The following is a 20,533-nucleotide window of genomic DNA, read 5'->3' on the forward strand; positions in this document are numbered from 1 at the left end:
CACACAGATAAACCTACTGAGGCTTTCAGAAGGGTAAGAAAAGGAGAAATCTGGAGATGGGGGCAGGGAGGGGGATAATGAGTGAGATGAGGCTGTGTACAGACACGCCCAGACTAAGACACTGTACAGAACGCAGGAAAGCCAGGGAGACCTACCACGTAGAAAATGACAGGGCATTGGAGAGAAAGAACATATGAAACAAAGAACACAGGAAAATGGGGGTGGGAGACAGACAGAGAGAGAGAGAGAGAGAGAGAGAGAGAGAGAGAAATACAGAGACTGGGGGTGGTGAGAACGGAAGGGTGTGGCTAGCAGAACTGAAGGTCTGCAGAGACGCAGAGAAGTTGACCTAGGCCGAGGGAACAGGCTGGTGGCCTGGTGGCTTTTCCCTTCTGGGAGAGTCAGCCTCATGCTTTCCCTGTACTCCCTATAGCTCCCAAGCCTGGGCCCAGCACTTCCAGGCATCTTGGCATCCAAAGTGCAGGAGAAGGGAGGGAGAGTGTTTTCCTCAACAGGGCTTGGAAACCTGGCTGGAGTGCAGTCCCAGGCTGAGTTAGAGGGTGCTAAGTTCTCATGGCCTCAATAGCACCGGGGCTTCATCTCCTGAACTAGTGCCTGGCAATGACTGGCCGGGTACCAGAAGTCCACAAGGATTATCTGTGGATTCAGTCTCCGAAAATGCAGCGGATATCCAGTTTCTCAGAGGCTATGGGGGATAGACGTGTGGGGCACCCCAGGGAGCGCCTCTATCCTCCTGTGCTGAGCTCCTGGCTCCAGACTATAGGAGGGTTCTGAGAATCATACTTAAGTTGTGGACTGAGTTTGGAGGTTGGAACCTCTGTCTCCCTCTCTGTCTGTGAACTGCTGCTCAGGTTGGGCGCTAGGTGTGGGCACAGGGGCTGATCTGGGTTGCTATCTGCAGATGCCGGCAAAAAGCCCCAGGTCTGAGCAGTAGATGGCCGCCTGCCTTTGTGTCTATTCTCTTACCTTGTCTCCTACCTCTGGAAGGGAGACTGCAAACAGGTTGGCTCATCTGGCACAAGAGTAGCTCGCCTGTGCATCTTTTTAGTGGGGTTACAGGGAACATTGTGATGCTATACTGTGGAACATAAGCCCCCTCCCCCCAGGGTCATGGGTTAATGACTTGGTCCTCAGAGACATGCTATTGAGGGGGAATTGGAAACTTTGAGACAGGTGGGGCCAGTGGGAAGTCTAACAGAGGTCTTGTGGGGCTTGTGAGATCCCAGTCTCTTCTTTATTCCTTGTTCCCTGGCCCTCAGGGAGGTGCCTCCTCTCTGAGAGCACACACTCCTGCCATGAGGTGCTTTCTTACCACAGCCAAAACAATGGGGCCACCTGATCGTGAAGGGGATTATCTCAAGTTGTGGACTGAAATAAACCTTGTTTGTTTGTTTGTTTGTTTGTTTGTTTTTCTGTCAGATTTTTAGTATACAATGATACAGGTAGGTATTTCATCCACATCAAATTTAGATTTTCAAAGTGAGATTCAAGGGCTTACTAAGGTATCTGTGGCAAGGGATCAGCAGGAATCTCTTCTCACTTCCTAGATTCACAGCAACTCTCCCTGCAAGTCCTATAGAATCTCTCCGGTGGTTCCCCACAGCTTCTCAGGAAAGGCCGACTCAGGATCTCACTGTCCTGTGCAGGGCAGACTGGCCAAGCTGAGCATCCCTTCTGGCAAAGGAGTTTGTTAATTGCCATTGGGACCCTTGTCCACTGCTAGCCTCACACTGTAAAATCTAGTCCTGGTGCAGGATAGATGACCTTAGTCCAACTCTTGCTTGATATGATGGTGTCAGTTCAAAAATCCCCATTACAGAGCTCAGGGAGAAATTTCAAACACTCATTCTTTTCCTGGTGTTCTTTACAAAGTGATGATTCCTTGGGAAGCAGAAGGTGGAGCATCTGCCTGCTGGGGGACCCTTCCTGGGTTCTCATTTGCTGAATTCCCTGTATACCCTGTTATCAGCGGTTCCTTCCCTTGTAACATGCTTGGTCCCTAGGGCCTAAGGAGAATAGACCCAGAGGGGTCCACTGCGGTCAGTTTCATTTGCATCTCTATCCCCAGGCTCAGGAATGCCACATCTCCGTTTCCATTCCTCTCCTCAGGATGTGAGTTTCTAGGAGTCTGCCAAGTACCAGAGGTATAAATAGTTTATGTCATACCCAACTATTAAACATGATTTTAATCCCACTTGAGATGTCGGATGCATAACTTGCAGGAGGGTGGAACTGAGATCACATTGAACAGATGTTACAGCTGAGACTGTTAGTGTTTCCATCAGCAACCTGTGTGTGTGTGTGTGTGTGTGTGTGTGCACATGTGCACTTTCAGGGAAGTGTGGCGTGTACAGAGAGAAACTTCATGACTCAGTGATTTTATAGCATATCCATTTGAAACTTGGCAGCTGGACACAGAGTCCAGATGTGGCGAGGCTTTGTGTGTGTGTGTGTGTGTGTGTGTGTGTGTGTTGCGCTTTCTCTCCCATTACTCAATCTGGGGGCTTTGTCTTCCGTTGGGTAACATATAAAGACCAAGGGAAACAAACAACAAATGTGCTTTTGCTGAGTTTGGAGACTTCGTGGTTGACTGAGAAAATGAGCAGGTTTGCAAAGGCGGCTCTGATCCAGCCTGTGGTGTCCACTGCAAACAGTTGGATGCTTACTGAATGAGCAAGTGAATTTGAGAAGAAAGGAAGAGGAGGAGGTGGTGGTGGGAGAGAAGGAGATGGAGGAGGAGAAGGAGGAGGAGGAGGAGGAGGAGGAGGAGGAAGGCATGAAGGAAGGTTGGACCCTGTTGTTAGGTATACATAAACACACCTCCCAACTAGGGGAAATGGAGTGTTGGACCCCATGGATACAGCTGTGATGACATCTGGGGAAGGATCACCATACACCCGCCACAGTGGATTTCAACCACAACATATACTTTAATCAAAATATGTCATGCCTGGTGCTAGGAGTAGACATGAATGATGTCATTTAATCCTAACTGTGACTTTAAGAGGTACACACGATCCCTTTCATGTATTGATGAGGAAATTAAGGGCCCAAACCAATTCACTAATGAGGCCAATCAGTAACTGGCAAAGCCAGAATTCAAACTAGGGAGAATGCTGGATCACAACCACTCTATTCAGTACTTACTACCTTGGAAGGATCCCAGCTGGGAAGCATGAAGCCTGCGTCTGTGTGGGATGCTGTCATGGAGGCACTCTTGTCCCTAGGTTCTCTTGGGACAACAGATAGCAGTCTGGGCCAGAGATGCTCTTTTTCCTCCAACTTTCTCTGTCAAGGCTTCCATCTTGGGGAACAACTATGTTCATGTGGGACTCTGTAGCTGTCATAGCCTCCTGCCTAAGTGGGACTGGGAGGCAGGAGGACAGGGGTGCCACAGTGTCACAAATGGCAGGTGGGAAGCAGGGGACTTGGATACTTACTGTCTTCCACCCTCATTTCCCCCAGATTTGGCTTGTGTTTGAGAGAGAGAGCTCTCAGCTTTGATTGTTCCTAGACTAGGAAGAGATCTTGGATATCGTCAGCAAATCAGACCAGAGATTTAAATTATCAGAGTGAAGTGACAAATCTGAAGCCACCCAGTTCATGGCAATGTGTCCATTCTGAGTGTTGAACCACATGCCAAACCAGCATCTTACCCGCTTTCCAAAGCTGAGCTTCGCTCTAGGCGCAGTGGCTCACCAGCTTGCTGGGTGATGCTGAGACCCAGGGTGGGATCCTGGCTGGGATCGGGGAGCACTGCCCAGGATGGGGGAGCACTGCCCAGGATGGGGGAGCACTGCCCAGGATGGGGGAGCATTGCCCAAGCTGCTTCTCTCCAGTCTCCTTTTTGTTTTGAGACAGGGTTTTTCCCTGTAGATATGGTTATCCTAGAACTCACTCTGTAGACCAGGCTGGCCTCAGACTCACAGAGATCCTCCTGCCTCTGCCTCCTGAGTGCTGGCATTAAAGGTGTGTGCCACCGAGGTCTGGCTCTCCTGTCTCTTTTGTCTCCCAGCCCTAGGCTTGGTAAGGATTCTGCTGCTGCTCTCACTCGCTCTGAGTGAGGAATAGAAGGAACAAGCTTGGCATGGAGCAGGGGTTTGTTAACAGCAAATAGCAATACAGTCAGAGGAGAAGAGAGGAGAGGAAAAGGTAGGGAAAGGGAGGGGAGGGGTAAGGGAAGGGAGGGGAAGGGAGGGAAAGGGAGGGAAGGGGAGGAGAGCTGTTGTTTGCCAGGGTGTTTGGGCCTCACTCAATACTTAATAAACATTTCTTCTTCCTTCTGTATTTTAAAGGGTGTTAGGATTTGCTCAGAGGAAACGTCTGTCCTCTGGCTGTCAAAACAGGCTCTGAGAATCCCAAGACACAGTTCCCATGGACCTGTTAGCCCTGAAGAGCTGTGTAGAACCCAGAACCCAGAAGTCATAAACGAGCCAGGGCTGTTAGAAAGTGTTTTTAAATTCATCAGTGTGATGGAACTGGAAAGATGGCTCAGTAGTTAAAAGCTCTTGCTACGTGAACATGAGGATGAGATTTTTAATCCTAGTACCCACTTAATCCTAGTACCCAGACTGGCATCCTGTGTACAACTCTAACTCCAGCTTCAAGGAGGCTATAGACAGGAGAACTGTTGGAGTTTGCAGGATATTTGATCACACCGTGAACTCCAAGATTGTATTATTTACTGAAAAAAAAAACTGTTTCTTGTTGTGGTGTGGCTCAACTTTTTAGCACACACCTTTAATCCCTCTGGCTGGAATACAGACATGCCCTTAATAATATACCTTTTATCCCAAACAATGAAGGTAAAGTTAGTTTGTAGAGGGAAGCACCTATGTGTGAATGGAATGTCTAATTTAGTGGCAGATAGAGTGACAAATCAGAGAAAGATTTTACAGAATAGGATGTGCCCGAGTCTCATGAGAAGCGATGAAAGAGAGGCTACTTAAGAGAGAGAGGAGACATTTTACTGGGACAGTTGCACAGAGACAGGTTGCAGAGAGAGAATATGCTGGACACAGGTGAAGACAGAACAAGCCAGAGAATGAGAAGGACCCAGAAGATTAGAACAGATTGCTAGAATCCTATTGAATCAGTCAGTTTGGAGGAGAGTTTGATCCAGAACAGCTGAGTTGAACCAGCCAGTCAGAACTCAAAAGGGTAAGTTTATTTAGCAGTAGATTAGATTGTATAGCACCTAGAAGCTTCCAGGACTAGGCCTAGGTTAGCAGAATGAAGCAGAAAGCTTTGGAGGCAACAATCACCCAGGTGAATAAAGATTACATTTATAGTTGGGCTTAATGGTTTTTAGCCTAGAAGGGAAAACATACACTCAGGCTCAGGGAGAGAGGTTGCCTCGAAAGAATAGGCAAAGGTGATCAAGGAGGACACCCAACAGCCTCTTCTGGCCTCTGTGAACATGCACAGGTCACATGATTCTGCATATTCACATGCACCCACGTGGGCTGCTACCAACTTATGGCCAGGCCAGGCCAGAGAGGGCCAGTTGGTACTCACGCTGGATGTCTATGGTGACTGAGGTCTCCTTTCCTCCAGGGATGGCTTTGTTGGTGGCTCGGCACACGATACTCTGTCCATTCTCTACGTCTCCCGGGGAGATGAAGAGTGTGCTGACAATGCTCTCACGTTTGCCGTCTCGAAGCAGGGTCTGGAGAGAGAGGTGGTGAAGGAAGTGAAGGACTGTGTTACTGAGCGGAGATAGCCTGCGAGTGAAAGACAGACCACAGCTCAGAGAAGAGAGAACCGTGGATGGTGAGCATTGGTAGGGTTGGCTCAGGGGACCAGGGTTCCAGTCTCCATGTAGAACTGGGAAATCCCTGTAGCCCTTGCCTGGCTGTATGCTGGATGTTGGCAGGGAAAAGGAACTAGAGAGATTGTCATGGTGTGTGAAAATAGCCTGGACTTGTAAGCCAAAAGCTCAGCGGATACCGGTATTAGTTTAATGGAAGCCAGATCTTGGGTAGACCCTCTTTAAAATGTAACCAGCAGCTGTTTGTTCTGCCCCTGGTGCTGGTGACTCTCAGCATCTACAGCATGCAAGGGGAGGGGTTGCTGCAGACAGAAGGAATGAATCTGTGGAAGGGTGACACATTTAGGAACCAATGGCAGGCACAGGTAGGGTTGTTAGTCGCCTGTGTGTACCCACCTCTGATGTTTGCCTAGTAAACCTTTGTGCCTTCCCGACTCACTGCACCTCTTGATCTCATTAAAGCCGCTGCCACACCACAGCATGGGCAGATGCTGTTGCTTCCTTCTGACACAGGCAAGGCTCATCAAGAGGGTGAAACTTTCCCAGACTCATGCTCAAGGTGGTAGTAAAAGAAGCATTTCTGCAAAGAGTTGCCCCCCTCCCCACATTCGTGTCTACCCCAGTCTTAGAATACATTCATTTACAGACGATACCATTTAATAGATCAGGAGACAACACAGATCAGGCTTATGAGGCCTATGTCGTGATGATCACAGAGACAGGAACACTGGGAGCTGCCGTGAGCTAGAAGAGACATGGAAGGCCTCTGCACCATTGAAGCCACCCAGCTGGGTTGGCAGCTTGGTGGCTTCAATTTGTTAGTTTCTATAACCCTAACAATGTGCTCCCCCCAACCCCCTTTGGTTTTTTTAGACAGGGTTTCTCTGTGTAGCTCTAGAAACTTGCTCTGAAGACCAAGCTGGCCTCCAACTCACAGAGATGCGTCTGTGCCTGTCTCTGACTCTCAAGTGCTGGGATTAAAGGCATGTGCCACTACCACCATCACCTAACTCCCCCCATCCATGCTTTAGGCACCAAGTTGTGGTGCTGAGCTATGTGCAAGCAACAAGGGATGAGCATGAGCCACGAGTCTTTGCTTTTCCTTCCTGCTTTCTAGCGCTATCCTGTAACTAGTTCATCCGCTATGACTGCCACCCTGGGGCATGGGGTGTAGGCAACTGCCCACCACAGGTGTGACTGGAGTCTATTTAGACTTAAAGGCCTCCCACTCTGGGAAGGTACTTGACATTCTATAGCGAAAGGGCTGGATGCAGTCTTGTCTTACCTGGACTGGAGCTAGGGAATAGATGATTCTACTTAGTGAAAGGCACTCATAAAACAACAATGTCCTTGTATCTCATTCTCAGAATTGTTGCAAAGAAGAAGCAGTTCGCAAGTGAGCTCAGAGTGAACTTGGAGGGCAGAGCTGGGACTCACACTTTAGAGTAGGTTCCCCTGAGGATGGACTCCTTGATGGGCACCTGACCTGGGCCTTACAGGTGACTACACCGTGACCAAGTCCCATAAAAGCCGGTTATTGGGGTAGTTGACATCAGCTCATAGGCTGTCAGATCCAGTCTTCTAGGACCTCAGCTCGGCATGGCCCTTTTAAATTTGGGGCCAAACATGCGACCTCTTGAGTAGCACCTAAGATGAGTCTCTGAAAAAGTGGTTCCTAGCGTAGGTCAAGGGAATCTATAACATTCTAGAGCAAGACAGAGCAGAGGTGCCGTCCTGAACTTCCTCCCATAACTATAAAACTGGCCAGATGTAGGCTCTGTGGCTTGATGCCTTCTAGTATTTTCTATCCTGTCAGGAGGGGTCCTAACTCTGTGCAGAAAGGCTGGTGAGGGAGATGTGGCCTGTTCAAGCAGTCCAGCTGGCCCGTCTTAGTAGCTCACAGTCTGTGGATCAGCCTCTGGGCTAGGGGCCCAACTGGAGGTCTCAGAATAGGGATAGAGGGAGTAGAATTTAGCCCCAAACCAAAGCCTGTGTGGGAAGGGAGCTGCAGCCAGCACCCTATTACCACATTGGCTTGGGGCCGCTCAGCAGACCTCACCACCTCTATAAATAGCTAAGCGATAATAAGAACAATTTCCTGGATGAAAATAAGACCTCCGGGTAGGATGGGGGGAGGAGGGAAGGGAAGAGGAGATAGTGTTGGTGAGTATTGTTCTTCTGTGGCCTTTCCTTTCCTTTTCTGAGGTGTTAACAAGGGACATTTACGTAAGTTTGACTCGGCCAAGAACCCCTCCAACTGAGGGCGCTGGACTTTGGTGGGAGTGGGGCTCTGGGGAGGGGGGCGGGAGAGGAGCAGGGAGGCCTCGCTCTAATTAGGCCCTCTGACTGCTTTTCCTCCTCCCCAGCCCAGCGTGTTCCTCCGCCTCGGAAAGATGATTAATGACATATTTACTGTGTCCAGGCGGGTGCTTTTCTGGGAAATAAAAATTCTGGTTCAAGTTGTTTGTTCCACCTAATTAGAGAAAAAGGAAGATGTGTTCATTAAACAAAAAGGAAAATGAGGGGAAGGCAGTGGCCCAGTAGCGCACTGCCCTTGTAGAAGGCCGGCTGTGTACCTGGCTCTAGGTCTCAATTTTTAGAAAGGCTGCACGGCCTGGGCAGCAGCCCTGTGGAGGAGAGTTCTGTTTCCGGGTCCCTCAGGCAGATCTACTGACACACCTGTGGACTGACAGGAGAGGGAAGCCTGAAGCTTCAAGCCTGCAGAGGTGTGAGGTGGCCGGAGGTATACCTTGGTGCCTGCTTTGGGAGTGGTCCTTAGCAAAGCTCCTTCTTGCATCCTCTCCAAAGAAAAATGTGAAGAATGATTAAGATTTTTTTTTTCAGTCTGATAGAACCCAGACTGTGTGGTGATCACCAGAATAGGTAATATTCTTATTCTGGTCCTGTGTATCAGCTATGAGGTTTACATTGTAGGAAAATTGAGATGTTTGACTAAAGATGCAGGATGTCCAGGCTGGTCCCTGCTCAGTGCATAGCGTTTCCCCCCCATCATCCCATGGTATCTCCTTTCTTTCTCTATGGAAAAAAAAGCCCTTTTATGTACGCTTGTCCTTAAGACGGTGTCTGAGGATGACAAGCTCCTCCATCTTTTTAGGACTGATTCTTGGTTAAGTGTGGCTTCCTTCCCACCGACTATCCTGAATATTGTCTTTTGAGGTGTGAGTGGTTAAAATCTCTTCCCTCATTCTGTTTTGAATTTCTTTCTTCTTTTATCTCTTGCTTTGTTCCTCTTTTGTAAGTCTCCTCAGTCACTTTTCTCATATGCAAATGAAGCCTTGAGACTTGGTGGCCTTGAAGATGTCTTCCAAGTGGGACATTTTTATCAATTTGCTGATTCCATCAGAGACCTGCTTCCCTGCCTCTCTCCTCCCTATACCACTCACCTCTCTCCTATGTTCTCTCCTCACAGAGTTTGTCTCTGGGGACACACCTTGGGCACTGAGCCTTTCACCAGCATACTAATCAGCTCTGGGGCTGGGTGGGGGAGAAGATTATAATGGCCTCACAGTTCCTTGACTCACTCACTACCTCCTTGTGGTACCATTGTGGTACTATTGTGGCAGCAGACTCCAGACCCCAGCCTACCAGTTCCCTAGGCTTATTGACGTGGCTTTGATGGCAACCCCTGGAGATCTGGAGTGATCCAGCCCATGTTGGTATACACATAGGGGCCAGGCACTGGGCATCTATATACTATATAGACATTGTGAACAAAATTCCTGAAAATCAACTGAGTCTGCAGAGACTGATCAACTGATTAGAATTTCGGTAAGAAGGAGAAACTGGAAGGTTGCAGGTCCAGAGGCTAATTAATTGCTGATCTTGGGCTTGTTTTAGTTTTCTGGAACAACCATTCCTTGCCCCCTCTGTGTCAAGAACTGATAACCTGTGACTAATAGATAATTTTTTTTCCATCTTTGTTTTTTTGGAATCTATTAACTTAGCACACCACTAGCTTCCACCAACCCAAAAGCTCAAGACAGCATCTTGGGCCTATACTGAAGCTTCCCACATCTCTCTGTAACTGCCTCTCTGGTGTACCCACCAATGTATTTTAAGCCTGGCTTGACTTATGACTTTCTTTGTTCTGTAAAACTATAAAAACTTCATGAAACTTCTTTCACGTTAGAAGATGTAATTTGGAATAAGTAACCTAAATCTACGTTCCTGGGCCAAGGTTGCTCAAAATGGCTCCAGAATAGACTCTCTTATTCCCTTTAAGATGAAACCAGTGGTTTTTGCCTTGACAGCATCGCATGGTCAGCAATGTGTCGGAGTTCAGGTCTCCAAGAGTGGCTTTCTACCTCTCTCCTGCGCGCATGCGCCCACTTCTGTTTGTGGGCGTTCAGAGGCGTCTGCTCACTCACTGCATCGAAGGAACTTTCCCACGGGTTCCAGTGACTATGTGAGGCTTTCAATGCCCGTCTGAACGGAACTGGCTCTGGCGCAGCTTCTTGTCTGTGTGCCCAGCTCCACCGATGCGATGCGCGCGCGATGCGTTCCTGAGGTCGCTGAAGCATTTACCGCTCTGCCTGCTCAGCACGGGCCTGCGAGGCTGCACTGTGGGGGCTGAGGGCACTCTGGGGGCAGTGTGGGTGGCAGATCTTTCCAACCTCCCAGGGCGTCTGGTACCCAGTGGAAAGCCAGACTGAGCCCTTAGAGAGGGGCAGCCTGAAGGCAAGGCCGTCTGTGTGGGTGCCCCAACTCCGGTGCTAAATAAGGGCTGCTCATTGATATGCAAACAGCCTGGAGAGGCCTTGAGCAGGCTTGATTGCCTGGCAACAAGGCCTTTTCTCTTCTCCCTCCCCACTCACCTCCCCCACCTGTGCTCGCTAGCTCTCTCTGTCTTTCTTTTCCCCCCTCGTCTGTCTCTCTCCCTGTCTCTCTGTCTCTCTCGCTCTCTCTCTCTCTCTCTCTCTCTCTCTCTCTCTCTCTCTCTCTCTCGCTCTTTCTGTCTCTCTCCTCTCTCTGTGTCTCAGTCTCTCTGTCTCTCTGACTCTGTCTCTGTCTCTCTGTCTCTGTCTCTCTGTTTCTCTCTCTCTCTGTCTCTCTCTCTCTCTGTCTCATGTCTCTGCTTCCCCTTCTATAGACACTTGAGGGGCCCATGTTCAGATAACCTGTTGTTATTTGAACTGAATTTCATGGATAACCTAGGTCTGTGCTATGTCATGTGCATGAGACCATGTGTTGGGGTTCTGTCTAAGCTCCACCCCACACCCACCTGGCAATAGCCAGGTATGCCTGGCCCCAGAGATCTGGCCCACTATAAGAGGGGCTACTTGCCCCTCCTCTCCCTCTTTGCTCTCCTGCTCTCCCACATACTCTCACCTCTCTGCCCCTTGGGCTCCCTCCTCCTCTCCACGTGGTCATGGCCGGCCTGCACTCCACTTCTCTACTCTCTCTCTCTCTCTCTCTCTCTCTCTCTCTCTCTCTCTCTCTTTCTCTCTCCCCCTTTCTTTACCACTAACTCCCATCCCCTACTCTGAATAAACTCTATTCTATACCATGCCTGTGTGTGTGTGGTCCCTCAGGGGGCAGAGGTGCCCAGGCAAGGGTCTGCCTGGGCATCCCCTTTCCCACGCCGCTGTGCCACACTCCCCTAACCCCCACTCCTCTCCTTTTTAAGCCCCCTTCACCATGCCTCTGGCCTTCTGCCCTAGGGCTAGAAGAGATGTCCTTCATAGAGTAAATGAGCACTGGTGGCCGTCACATAACATAGAATAAGGTAGAGATCCTTGTGTGTATGTGTGCGCGCGTGTGCGCGTGCGTGCGCTAAGTCTGACAGTTCAGATGCAGTGTGATGGAGAGGCCGGAGGAGGAGACCACAGAGAGTGAGGGGCTGAGGCATATGAACCAGCATCCTGCTCCGTGGCGAGGTCTGTGGCGCTCATCTTAGCACATGCCCAGTGGAGACAGGGGGGTAGCAGGCTGACAGCCCCTTGAGTCGGCAGGTAGCCAGAAAGTGGAGAAAACAAAGAAGTGGGGGATGGAAAGCTGTAGCTCTTAAAGCAGAACCATCTTCTGTCTGGCCCCTAGTAGGTCCGTCGCCCTCATTGGGGAAGCAGCAGAAGGGACGGGAGGAGTGGTCCTTAGGGTTGGCTTTGGGGCTAAGCCCATACTACCTACCCTTCCATTCCTATCACCAGTTCCTCCCTCCTTGGAGTTGCAGATTTGTTGACATTTCAGATGCACGCCCTGTGACACCCTTTCTTGTATCAGGCCCAGGAGGAACAAGGGAGAATCCTGGCTGCCCCCACCCTAGATTCCCAGGACTGGATACCTATGAAGTGATAGGAGAGAGGCGGTCCCTCAATACCCCGAAGCCTCCTCTTTCTACAGACTTGGCAGGCAAAGTTACAACATGTCAAGCTGCTTACTCCAGCACCTGGCCTCAGGGAGAAGCTCTGAAGTCTGCCCGCACTGCATGGGTGGGTCCAGCACCAGCAGCCTCAAACTTCAGCTGCCAGGACTGCCACCACAGTGAACTCCACTCTCAAACTCCGAACCAGAATAAGCCTTTTTTCTTTACGTGGCTTTCCCCGGGTGGTTTGTCAGTCGTGAGAGAAATAATGAACACAGAGTCTTTGTGCGATCCTCCTTACAAGGAACTTCGACAGAATCACATGTGCTGGGCGTGGTCACTCACAGCTTGAATCTTAGCAACGGGAAGGCAGAGGCAGGTGGATCTCTCTAAGTTCAAGGCAAGCCTGGTCTGTAAGGTAAAGGTCAGGCTAGCCAGGGTTGCATAGTGAGACCCTGTCTCAAAACTAAATCAAATAAGTGATTTGCATTTGTCTATTTGTTTGTGTGTTTATGTATTGTGTGCACACATGTTGTAGTGCACCTGTGGGAGTCAGAGGACAACTTGTGGGCATTAATTCTCTCTTTCTATCCTGTGGGTCCTGAGGATGGGGCTTGGGTAGTCAGGCTCGAAAGCAAGTGCGAGGTAATCTCATCAGCCCCGCAAGGAACTTTGCTGTATGATTTCTTTTGAGTCTGTGATAAGCCTAACAAGTGGCCATGAGTATTATCCATCCCGTTCTGCAGCTGGGGACATAGAGACAGAGAGATTGAGCCAACATTATGACATGATGGAAGGCCGGCCTGCAGGGCCCTATGGACTGCTCTGTTTGGACACTACCACAACATCTAGTAAATGCAGGTTAGGGTTAGGGTGAGGGTTAGGGCTAGGGTTAGGGTTGGGTTAGGGTTAGGGTTAGGGTTAGGGTTAGGGTTAGGGTTAGGGTTAGGGTTAGGGTTGGGGAAGTGGCCAGGTGTGAGGACCCAGGGGACCAGTGATGGTCCCAAACAGCTGTAGTGACTGCGGGCTCAGTTTGCCAGGAAGGTTTCTCACTCATGGCCCCAGCCATCCCTAGACCTGGGTGCTAATGATGTTCCCAGCGTACAAAGGAGGTCACAGACAATTTAAGTTCAGATCACATAGCTAGAGGGTGGTGGAGCCTGGAATCACATTTAGGCCACTTAGCTTCAGTATCAGTGGGCTTAACTACCACCATGTGACAAACCCTGAAGACCCTTAGATCCAAATCTGCCAGTCTTGGGGACTTCCCTGCGGACCCTGTCTGCGTGGTTGTGTGTACTTGTGTGTTTCCAGTTACTCTGTCTTTGTAAGTAAGTCAGAAGTACTATTTATCTTAAGACAATTGTCTTTGCAGCTCTGGAGAAGTAAGGGCCTGGCTGAGCTCCTGGAAGGAGATGGGTGTGGGGCCAGTTTCTGACCACCCCTCGGCTTGGGCCATATCGTTCTCCTGGGCAAGGCCGCTCCTCATATTAAGGTTCATTCCATGGGCTTGCAGCCTGTCACAACTGCAGCACTTCCTGAGCGTCTCTTCCAGCTCTTTCATGTTCCGAGGAGGAAACTGAGCCCAGGAAATAAGTTGCCTAGGATTACAGAGAGCAGGGCCTGGCAGAGCCCTTTGGGGCCTGGCATCTGGCCCAGCTGCCATTCTCCCTGTGACAGTCCAAATAAGGGTGGAACTGGGCAAGGAAAGGCACACAGTCTCCTTTCCAGAAAGGCAACGTGCCAGGTTTGCTGAGCCGTCTTCAGTGTGTGGGAGAGAATGGCCTTCTGAATCGGCTACCCTGGAACAGGTCTCACCGTGTGCTCCTGATCCCTGTCTTCACTAAAGGAAGTATATCCTCTTCTGTTCATGTATCCTGGGAGGCTCAGGATGGCCTAGCTTCAGAAAGACCCTGGACAGGCACCTCCAACATAGAAACACCTTTCTCTTTCCCACCTCCCCTGGATGACCTTGGGCCCTGGGCCGAGTTTGTCTTTCTTGACATCCTCACAGTGAGGTTGCTCCACCCAGGATATGAGCAAAGAACTTATCTCCTAAGAGAAAGCATTGTTCTTAGGGTCAATTCAGGCCCAAGAGAAGCCATTTGTTTGGGAATCTGGCCCCAGGACCTGGATGGTAAGCCAAGCTTTGATCAGTAGCCTTTAGCAGCGGAGCCAATTTGGGATGGGAAGGAACCATCCTTAGAATAGGAATGGCCTTTCTTCACATCCTCTGCGGATGGAAAAGACATTTCTTCTTTTTAGGACCCATGGGGAAGAGCCAGCTGGGGATTAGGACTGAAGAACAACCAACCTGTCACTCTCTGAAACTGAGGGCCCCGAGTCAGGGTCCTGGAAGATTATAGCTCAACTTCAGAGCGGGGAGGCTGCCTTGCCTGGCACCCTGATATAGCATCTGGTGCTGTTTTGGGAGACCATAGGGATCTGAGCCTGTCCTAGAAGAGCCCCCCCCCCCCCAAAAAAAAAAACACCTAGGTGACAGATCTTGGCTCTAGTCCTGGTGCTGCTAGAAGTCATCTGAGCAGTCCAGGCGCTAACCCTGGAAGGTCCCAGTTTTCTGTCTCTAGATAAAAAGAGCTCAGGCCAGTGGACCTCCAAGGTCTCCTTCATCTGGAAGTCTCAGCAGGATGTAAACTCCACCTGGGATGACATAAAAGTCGTCTGGGGAGGCGAGTGGCACAGGTTATTTCTGGCTATATTTATGAACAGTGAGGCTAACCCATGAAAAAACCATGACCATAGTAGAGTTGGTGTGCCATTCACAGTCCTCAGGATGAGGGGACATGGTAAGCCACGCCACACCAGGCCACTGGGAGAGTGTGTGAGGAACCATTGCTGTGGTTTGTGGGGAAATGGGTGGATGAGGCAGGGCAGAGGCTGCGCAGGTTAGGATTGGATAGCTTGAACAGCTTTAGTGAGCTTGGGGCTGTAGAGAGATCTGATATTTCTGATTGCTGGTCCTGAGGATCCTGCTCTGGACTACAGGATAGAGACAAAAAGGAACGTATAGGCCGTGGATTCCTCATGGGCTGAGGAGTAAATAGGAAGTTGTTAACTCTTTTAGGGGACTAGTTAACCTGGGCTGCCTTCACATCCCAGAATCCCTTAGGCCGCAAGCTGTCAAAACATGTAAAAACAAAAACCAAAGCAACGGGGTACAGCAGGGGCCAGTTCAGGGTGCTGCTGTGTGAGCCAAAGAAAAGCAGCCCTGTAGGCAAGCACTTCAAGGTGCAAAGCTTGGATTTAGCCCTTCCTGGTGGCTGTGCTGGCATCTCAGCAAGTGGTAGTGGAAAGCGGGCCGGATTTAACAAATCAAAACACAGGATGACCTGTTAACCTTGAACTTCAGATGAACAATGCACAGTTTGTTACTGTGAATGCGGTCTGTGCTTTGGGAGAAACATTAACTTACTGTATTTTCTGAAACAAGGCTTCATCCATCCAGGCTGCTTTAACACAACACTGAAAGCTGGAGAGCAGAACTAGAGAAGCTCATTTTTTCCATAGTCCTGGAGGCAGGGACGCCCCAGGCCAGGGCAGACTGACCCAGTATGCGGCAAGGGTCAGATACTGTTTGTCAGTGGCAGTCCTCTTACAGTGTCTGCACATGGCGAAAAGGACAGGGGTCTCTCTTGGGCCTCTTTTATAAGGGCACTAGTTTCAATCATGAAGACACCACCTTCATGACATAACCACCTTCCAAAGGCTTTCTCTATCTTTACTCTTTTGAGACTTACAATTCAATTAAGGAGGTTTTGTGGCAGGGCTGGGCATCTAGGCACAGTTATTCAGAGGATCACATATTAGTTGTGGCAATCCTGGCCTGGCTGCTTCTGCCTCAAGTCCCTTCTGACCATACCTTGTTTTAGAGTTTTTTACCTAGAGTTATTCTAGTTGGGGAACAGGCTGGGGAGGCTGGGGAGAGGAGAATAGTGGAAGAAACAGCCTGGCGACTAACAGCGAATCAATCAACCAATCAGTCAATCAATCAGCAAGCAAGCATCAATCAATCAAGCAATCAATCAAGCAAGCAAGCATTAAGCAAGCAAGCAAGCAACAAGCAAGCCAGCAAGTAAGCAAGCAAGCACACACAGGGAGGATGAAGCAACAGCAGAAGCACTTCCACAAGAAGAGAGGCAGAGCTTGTCCTCATGCTTCTGATACCACCACCCTTGCCTCACCTTATCTTTTGTTCCACTGTCCATCCCACACCCCCTCCCCTCCATCCTTTCTCTCAGGCTCACCTTGGAGTAGGTGGCCCCATTGATGACCTCTCCTTTACGAAGCCAGATGATGGAGGCCGCAGGCTTGGCATTGTCTGCATGGCAGGTGAGGTTGAGGGGGTCCCCTGCCCGAAGGCTGATCACAGGCCCCCCTAGGATGATGGGGTCATCTGGTGGCACTGTGGGGAGAGGAGGAGAGAGGTTAAGTTGGGGCGTGCTTCTGTCTGACATGGTAGAAGATAATAGGCAATAACTGTTGTACTTTAATAAAGAGTACCACCCTCGTATTAGGGCGATAGGAACATTAATGTAAGGACGTGTTGTTCTTCATCTTGTCATGTAAAGAATAAACACCTAGCCTGCTCCACAGGCCTGGAAGCAGTGCCTTGCAGTTGAAGTACTAGGGACCCATAGGATCTTTATTTTCAACAACAACAAAAAAGATTTATATATATTATATATTACACATATATTATATATTACATATTACACATATATTATACATTACATATATATTATATATATATAGTTAAAGATTTATTTATTTATTTTATGTAAGTACACTGTAGCTGTCTTCAGACACACCAGAAGAGGGTATCAGATCTCATTACAGATGGTTGTGAGTCATGTGGTTGCTGGGATTTGAACTCGGGGACCTCTGAAAGAGCAGTCAGTGCTCTTAACCACTGAGCCATCTCTCCAGCCCTATTTTTATATTTTTTAAATATTGCATTTTTAGTTGTGTGTATGCATGTGCGTGCACATAAGTAACAGTGCTCTGAGGCCAGAGGCACCAGATCTCTTGGAGTTGAAGTTACAGGCTCTTGTGAGCCACCTGATGTTTGTACTGGGAACCACACTCTGGTCCTTGGAAGAACAGTACCTGCTCTTAATAACTGAACCATCAATCCAGCCCCAACAGACACCCACCGGCTCCAGCGAACCGCTTTTGATTCCCATGAAGATCACACTATAGAATGGGCAGGTATGATGGGAATCAGCTATTATGCAATGAGAAAGCTTTGAGACATCAAGAGTTGACTAAGGACATACAGCTTCTTGTACTGCTGGGCACACTGAGGTTCCCCAGGCCTTTACTGCTCCAGGGACAAGCCATAGAGGAGGAAGGGGCTCCATGAAGACCCTGAAGACCCTGAAGAGACTATCCCTTGAGTTTCCTTCAATGGGGGTGTGGCTAGTGACTGATCAAAGGGATTTCAGCTTTAGTATCTCTCCTACTGGAGAGTCTATGTAGTCCCCCGAGGATAGAAGGGCTCAGAGACTCCTCTGCCATGGTGGAGGTGGGAACTTTGCATATTCTAAGGGCAGATGGGTGGGTGATCAGCAAAGATCTTCTAGAGCGAAGGTCTTCGTATGGGCTTTTAGGGTCAAGCCATTCCTCCAGCTTGACCCTCGGCAAACACCCCTGCTTGTGGTGTCGGTGTCTTCTAGCTACAGCTCAGAACCTGCTTGCCTCACTCCTCTCTGTCAGCCCCTCACCTAGTCTATTGGACTTCACTAACAGGCAGGAGCACCCAATGCTTGGCTAGGCCAGTACCCCCAAATCAGCAAGCCTTCAGGTTGGTTATCCCTCTTCTGCCCATCTGGTCCTGGCAGAAGCCTGGCTCACTCCTTAACATCTCTGAAAAACCATTTCCTGAGGGATCTCAACTTTGTGGGACTCTGGAGATGGGACCACTCATTTACCGAAACTAGCTCTGGATGTCAAAAAGATCCTGGCCCAGGGAGGAAGTTGGCCTTATCTAACCTTCCATGCCCATGGCTCTGAAGCCAGGCCTCTCCAGGAGGTCCTGAAGCTGCCAGGCTGGGGGATACAGGCGGGTATGGGCTGGACACTGAAGATAACTGCTTGTGCCCACTGTACCCTCTTATTAGTGCCTGTGGCCTCCTTGGTGTAGGCGTGGCCGGAGAGCGAAGTAGGGTTAATTAGGAGTTTCCATCAATGGGGGTGTGGCTAGCGACTGATGAAAGGGATTTCAGCTTCCTGCAGTAGGGGTGAGCTGGGCCCCTCCAGCAGTGAGGGTTGGGATTTGCAGGGATGTGGAAAGTTGGGTGGTCCTACTCAGCTCTTAGTAGTGAAGTCCCCTCCTTAGTGTTGGATGCTCAAGAAAGATGAACTCATACTCATGAGTTGGGATGCAACCAGAGTAACTGGTCCCAGAGCTGAAGGGCCACTCGGTCTTGCAGCGATGATGAGTCAAGAGATGTGGATGGCAGAGGGTGTCTTGGGTCAGAGGATGACAGTAAGGCAGGTCCCCCATCTCCTTGTCGGTGTCTTCAGGCAGAGAGTGTAAGCGCTCCCTCTAGCATTGGTGTGTATTGAAACAAGACAGGGGTTGGCTGGCAGCCTTCTGAGGAAGGTTCTTCAGTCTTTGCTGGCATGACCTCTGATCTGTGAGACCTCAGTGCCTGGAGCTGGATGCTGGACATTAGGTCTTTTAAAGCTTCTGCCAGGATGTGGACCAGTAACCACATCCGAGTACCGGGTTTTCTCTGGGCTTTTGTCTTAGGTGAATAGAGCTGTTCTATCTATATTCTGATCAAGGTGCAGGTGTGTGTGTGTGTGTGTGTGTTCTTCCTAGACTCATCTGGAGGTTCCATACCTCCCCTTTCTTCTTGCTTTACCAGTGTTGTGTTGAGGAGATTGCATTAGCAGAACTGGGGATGAGGGGAATCGGGAGTGGAGAAGGGCTGTGTTTGTGGGAGTTCTTAAGCACGCACACACATCCACACACACAAACATCCACCCTCAGAATGGGTCCTGATTACATCTTCCCAAATAAGTGGTTATCATGCTGGTTATTCATGTAGCCATGCATTATTGATTGGCCTTCGCCTCGCTGCACACCAGATGGGGGTGGGAGGGGTGGGTGGGGGTGCGGTGGGTGGGGTGGGGTGGGTGAGGAGGGAGGATGTTTGGGGGGCCATCCGCTGAATAGAAATCAACACGTTCTTGGCAGCTGTAGCTCAGATGGGAAATGTGTGTGTGTATGTGTGTGTGTGTGGGGGGTTACTCATTACCTCTCCATTCAGATGGGGGCCCATTGCTAGATCCATGTGGGGAGGGGAGGAAGTCTCAGAGAAGCTCAGGCCTGGAGATGCATTATTCATGCATCTCCTCACAGGATTGGTTATTATCATGAGCCACTATAGAGTTTGGTCTCCTAATTTTTAATCACAAGGAAGGTGGAAGCGTTAGCCTTTTTGTGATTAATCCGGAGATAAAAATAGTTGACTGTTTTGGTGTTGCTCCTGTTGTCAGTCAGGAACTAAATTTGCATTAACTGGTGGGGGACTGAGGCCTGGGGAAGACCTGAGTGCAGCCCAGGCGGCTCTAGTTTGAGCCTGCTTCAGACAGGGCCAGCGCAGGGAACATGCATACCTGGACCAGCTGCTCCCTTGAACAGAGGGGAGCAGACCCTCCCATTCAGGCCCCTGTCGTAGGGGTGGTGGCTTTTTGTAGTTGACCTTTCTGTAACCCAGGGTTTGGATAGCACCTAAAGTTGGTCTCTCCCTCTGCTGTGTCATTTTTCTGCCACCTGCCCTACAGTGGGCAGTGTAGCATCTATTACCTCTCACCCTCTGTGGGTGGGAGGGGGGGGGGACCTGAAACCCTTCTCTGATCGCTGTTGCCAAGAACAAGAGCATCTCTTTGGAAGGATAGGATGGGGAGCTATTACACAGTCCAATCTACATGGAGACAAGGAAACTGAGGCCAGAGAGAAAGAGGCTGGCCCAAGGGTATCAGGGAGGAAGCAAGGAAGGAAAGGGGTGGATTTGGAAGGTGCATCTAGGAAAGTAAAGCTTTGATTCATTGATAAATTAAGCCAGCCTCCTCTCTGACTCCCACCCCTCATTCCATTCAACAGGATTCTGTATCTAGAAGCACCGTGGAACCTTATAGTTATCCCTGAGATGGCTTTGACCTTGGAGCTGAAGCTTATGGCCAAGGTTTCTTCCTTTGCTACATTAGTTGGCTGCTTAGGACTAGGGTTGGAGGACTGTTGCCCCATTCTGGGCTGCTGTCAACTCACTGCCTTGGTGCCTGACAATTGTACAGAACCAAGTTCATTTAGCTCATTGGTTTTGGTTTACTAGCTTGGTCACCCCGCCCCCATCCCAACCCCCGGAGCCGCCTGGGTCCACTCTCTTGGG

The 20,533-nt window shown here is 49.7% G+C and overlaps 1 protein-coding gene across 1 annotated transcript in view; it reads right to left on the minus strand.

Annotated features, from left to right (window-relative positions):
- Kirrel3 (kirre like nephrin family adhesion molecule 3) overlaps positions 1-20,533 on the minus strand; it is a 101,277-nt gene that overhangs the window by 29,444 nt on the left and 51,300 nt on the right. Inside the window, exons 4-5 of the mRNA XM_052188743.1 lie at positions 16,379-16,536; positions 5,539-5,689 (exon numbers count right to left, since the gene is read on the minus strand). Of these exons, the coding sequence (XP_052044703.1) occupies positions 5,539-5,689; positions 16,379-16,536 (309 nt within the window). The remainder of the gene's footprint in view (positions 1-5,538; positions 5,690-16,378; positions 16,537-20,533) is intronic.

Source organism: Apodemus sylvaticus, chromosome 7 (genome assembly GCF_947179515.1).
Source record: "Apodemus sylvaticus chromosome 7, mApoSyl1.1, whole genome shotgun sequence".
NCBI classification, from domain to species: domain Eukaryota; kingdom Metazoa; phylum Chordata; class Mammalia; order Rodentia; family Muridae; genus Apodemus; species Apodemus sylvaticus.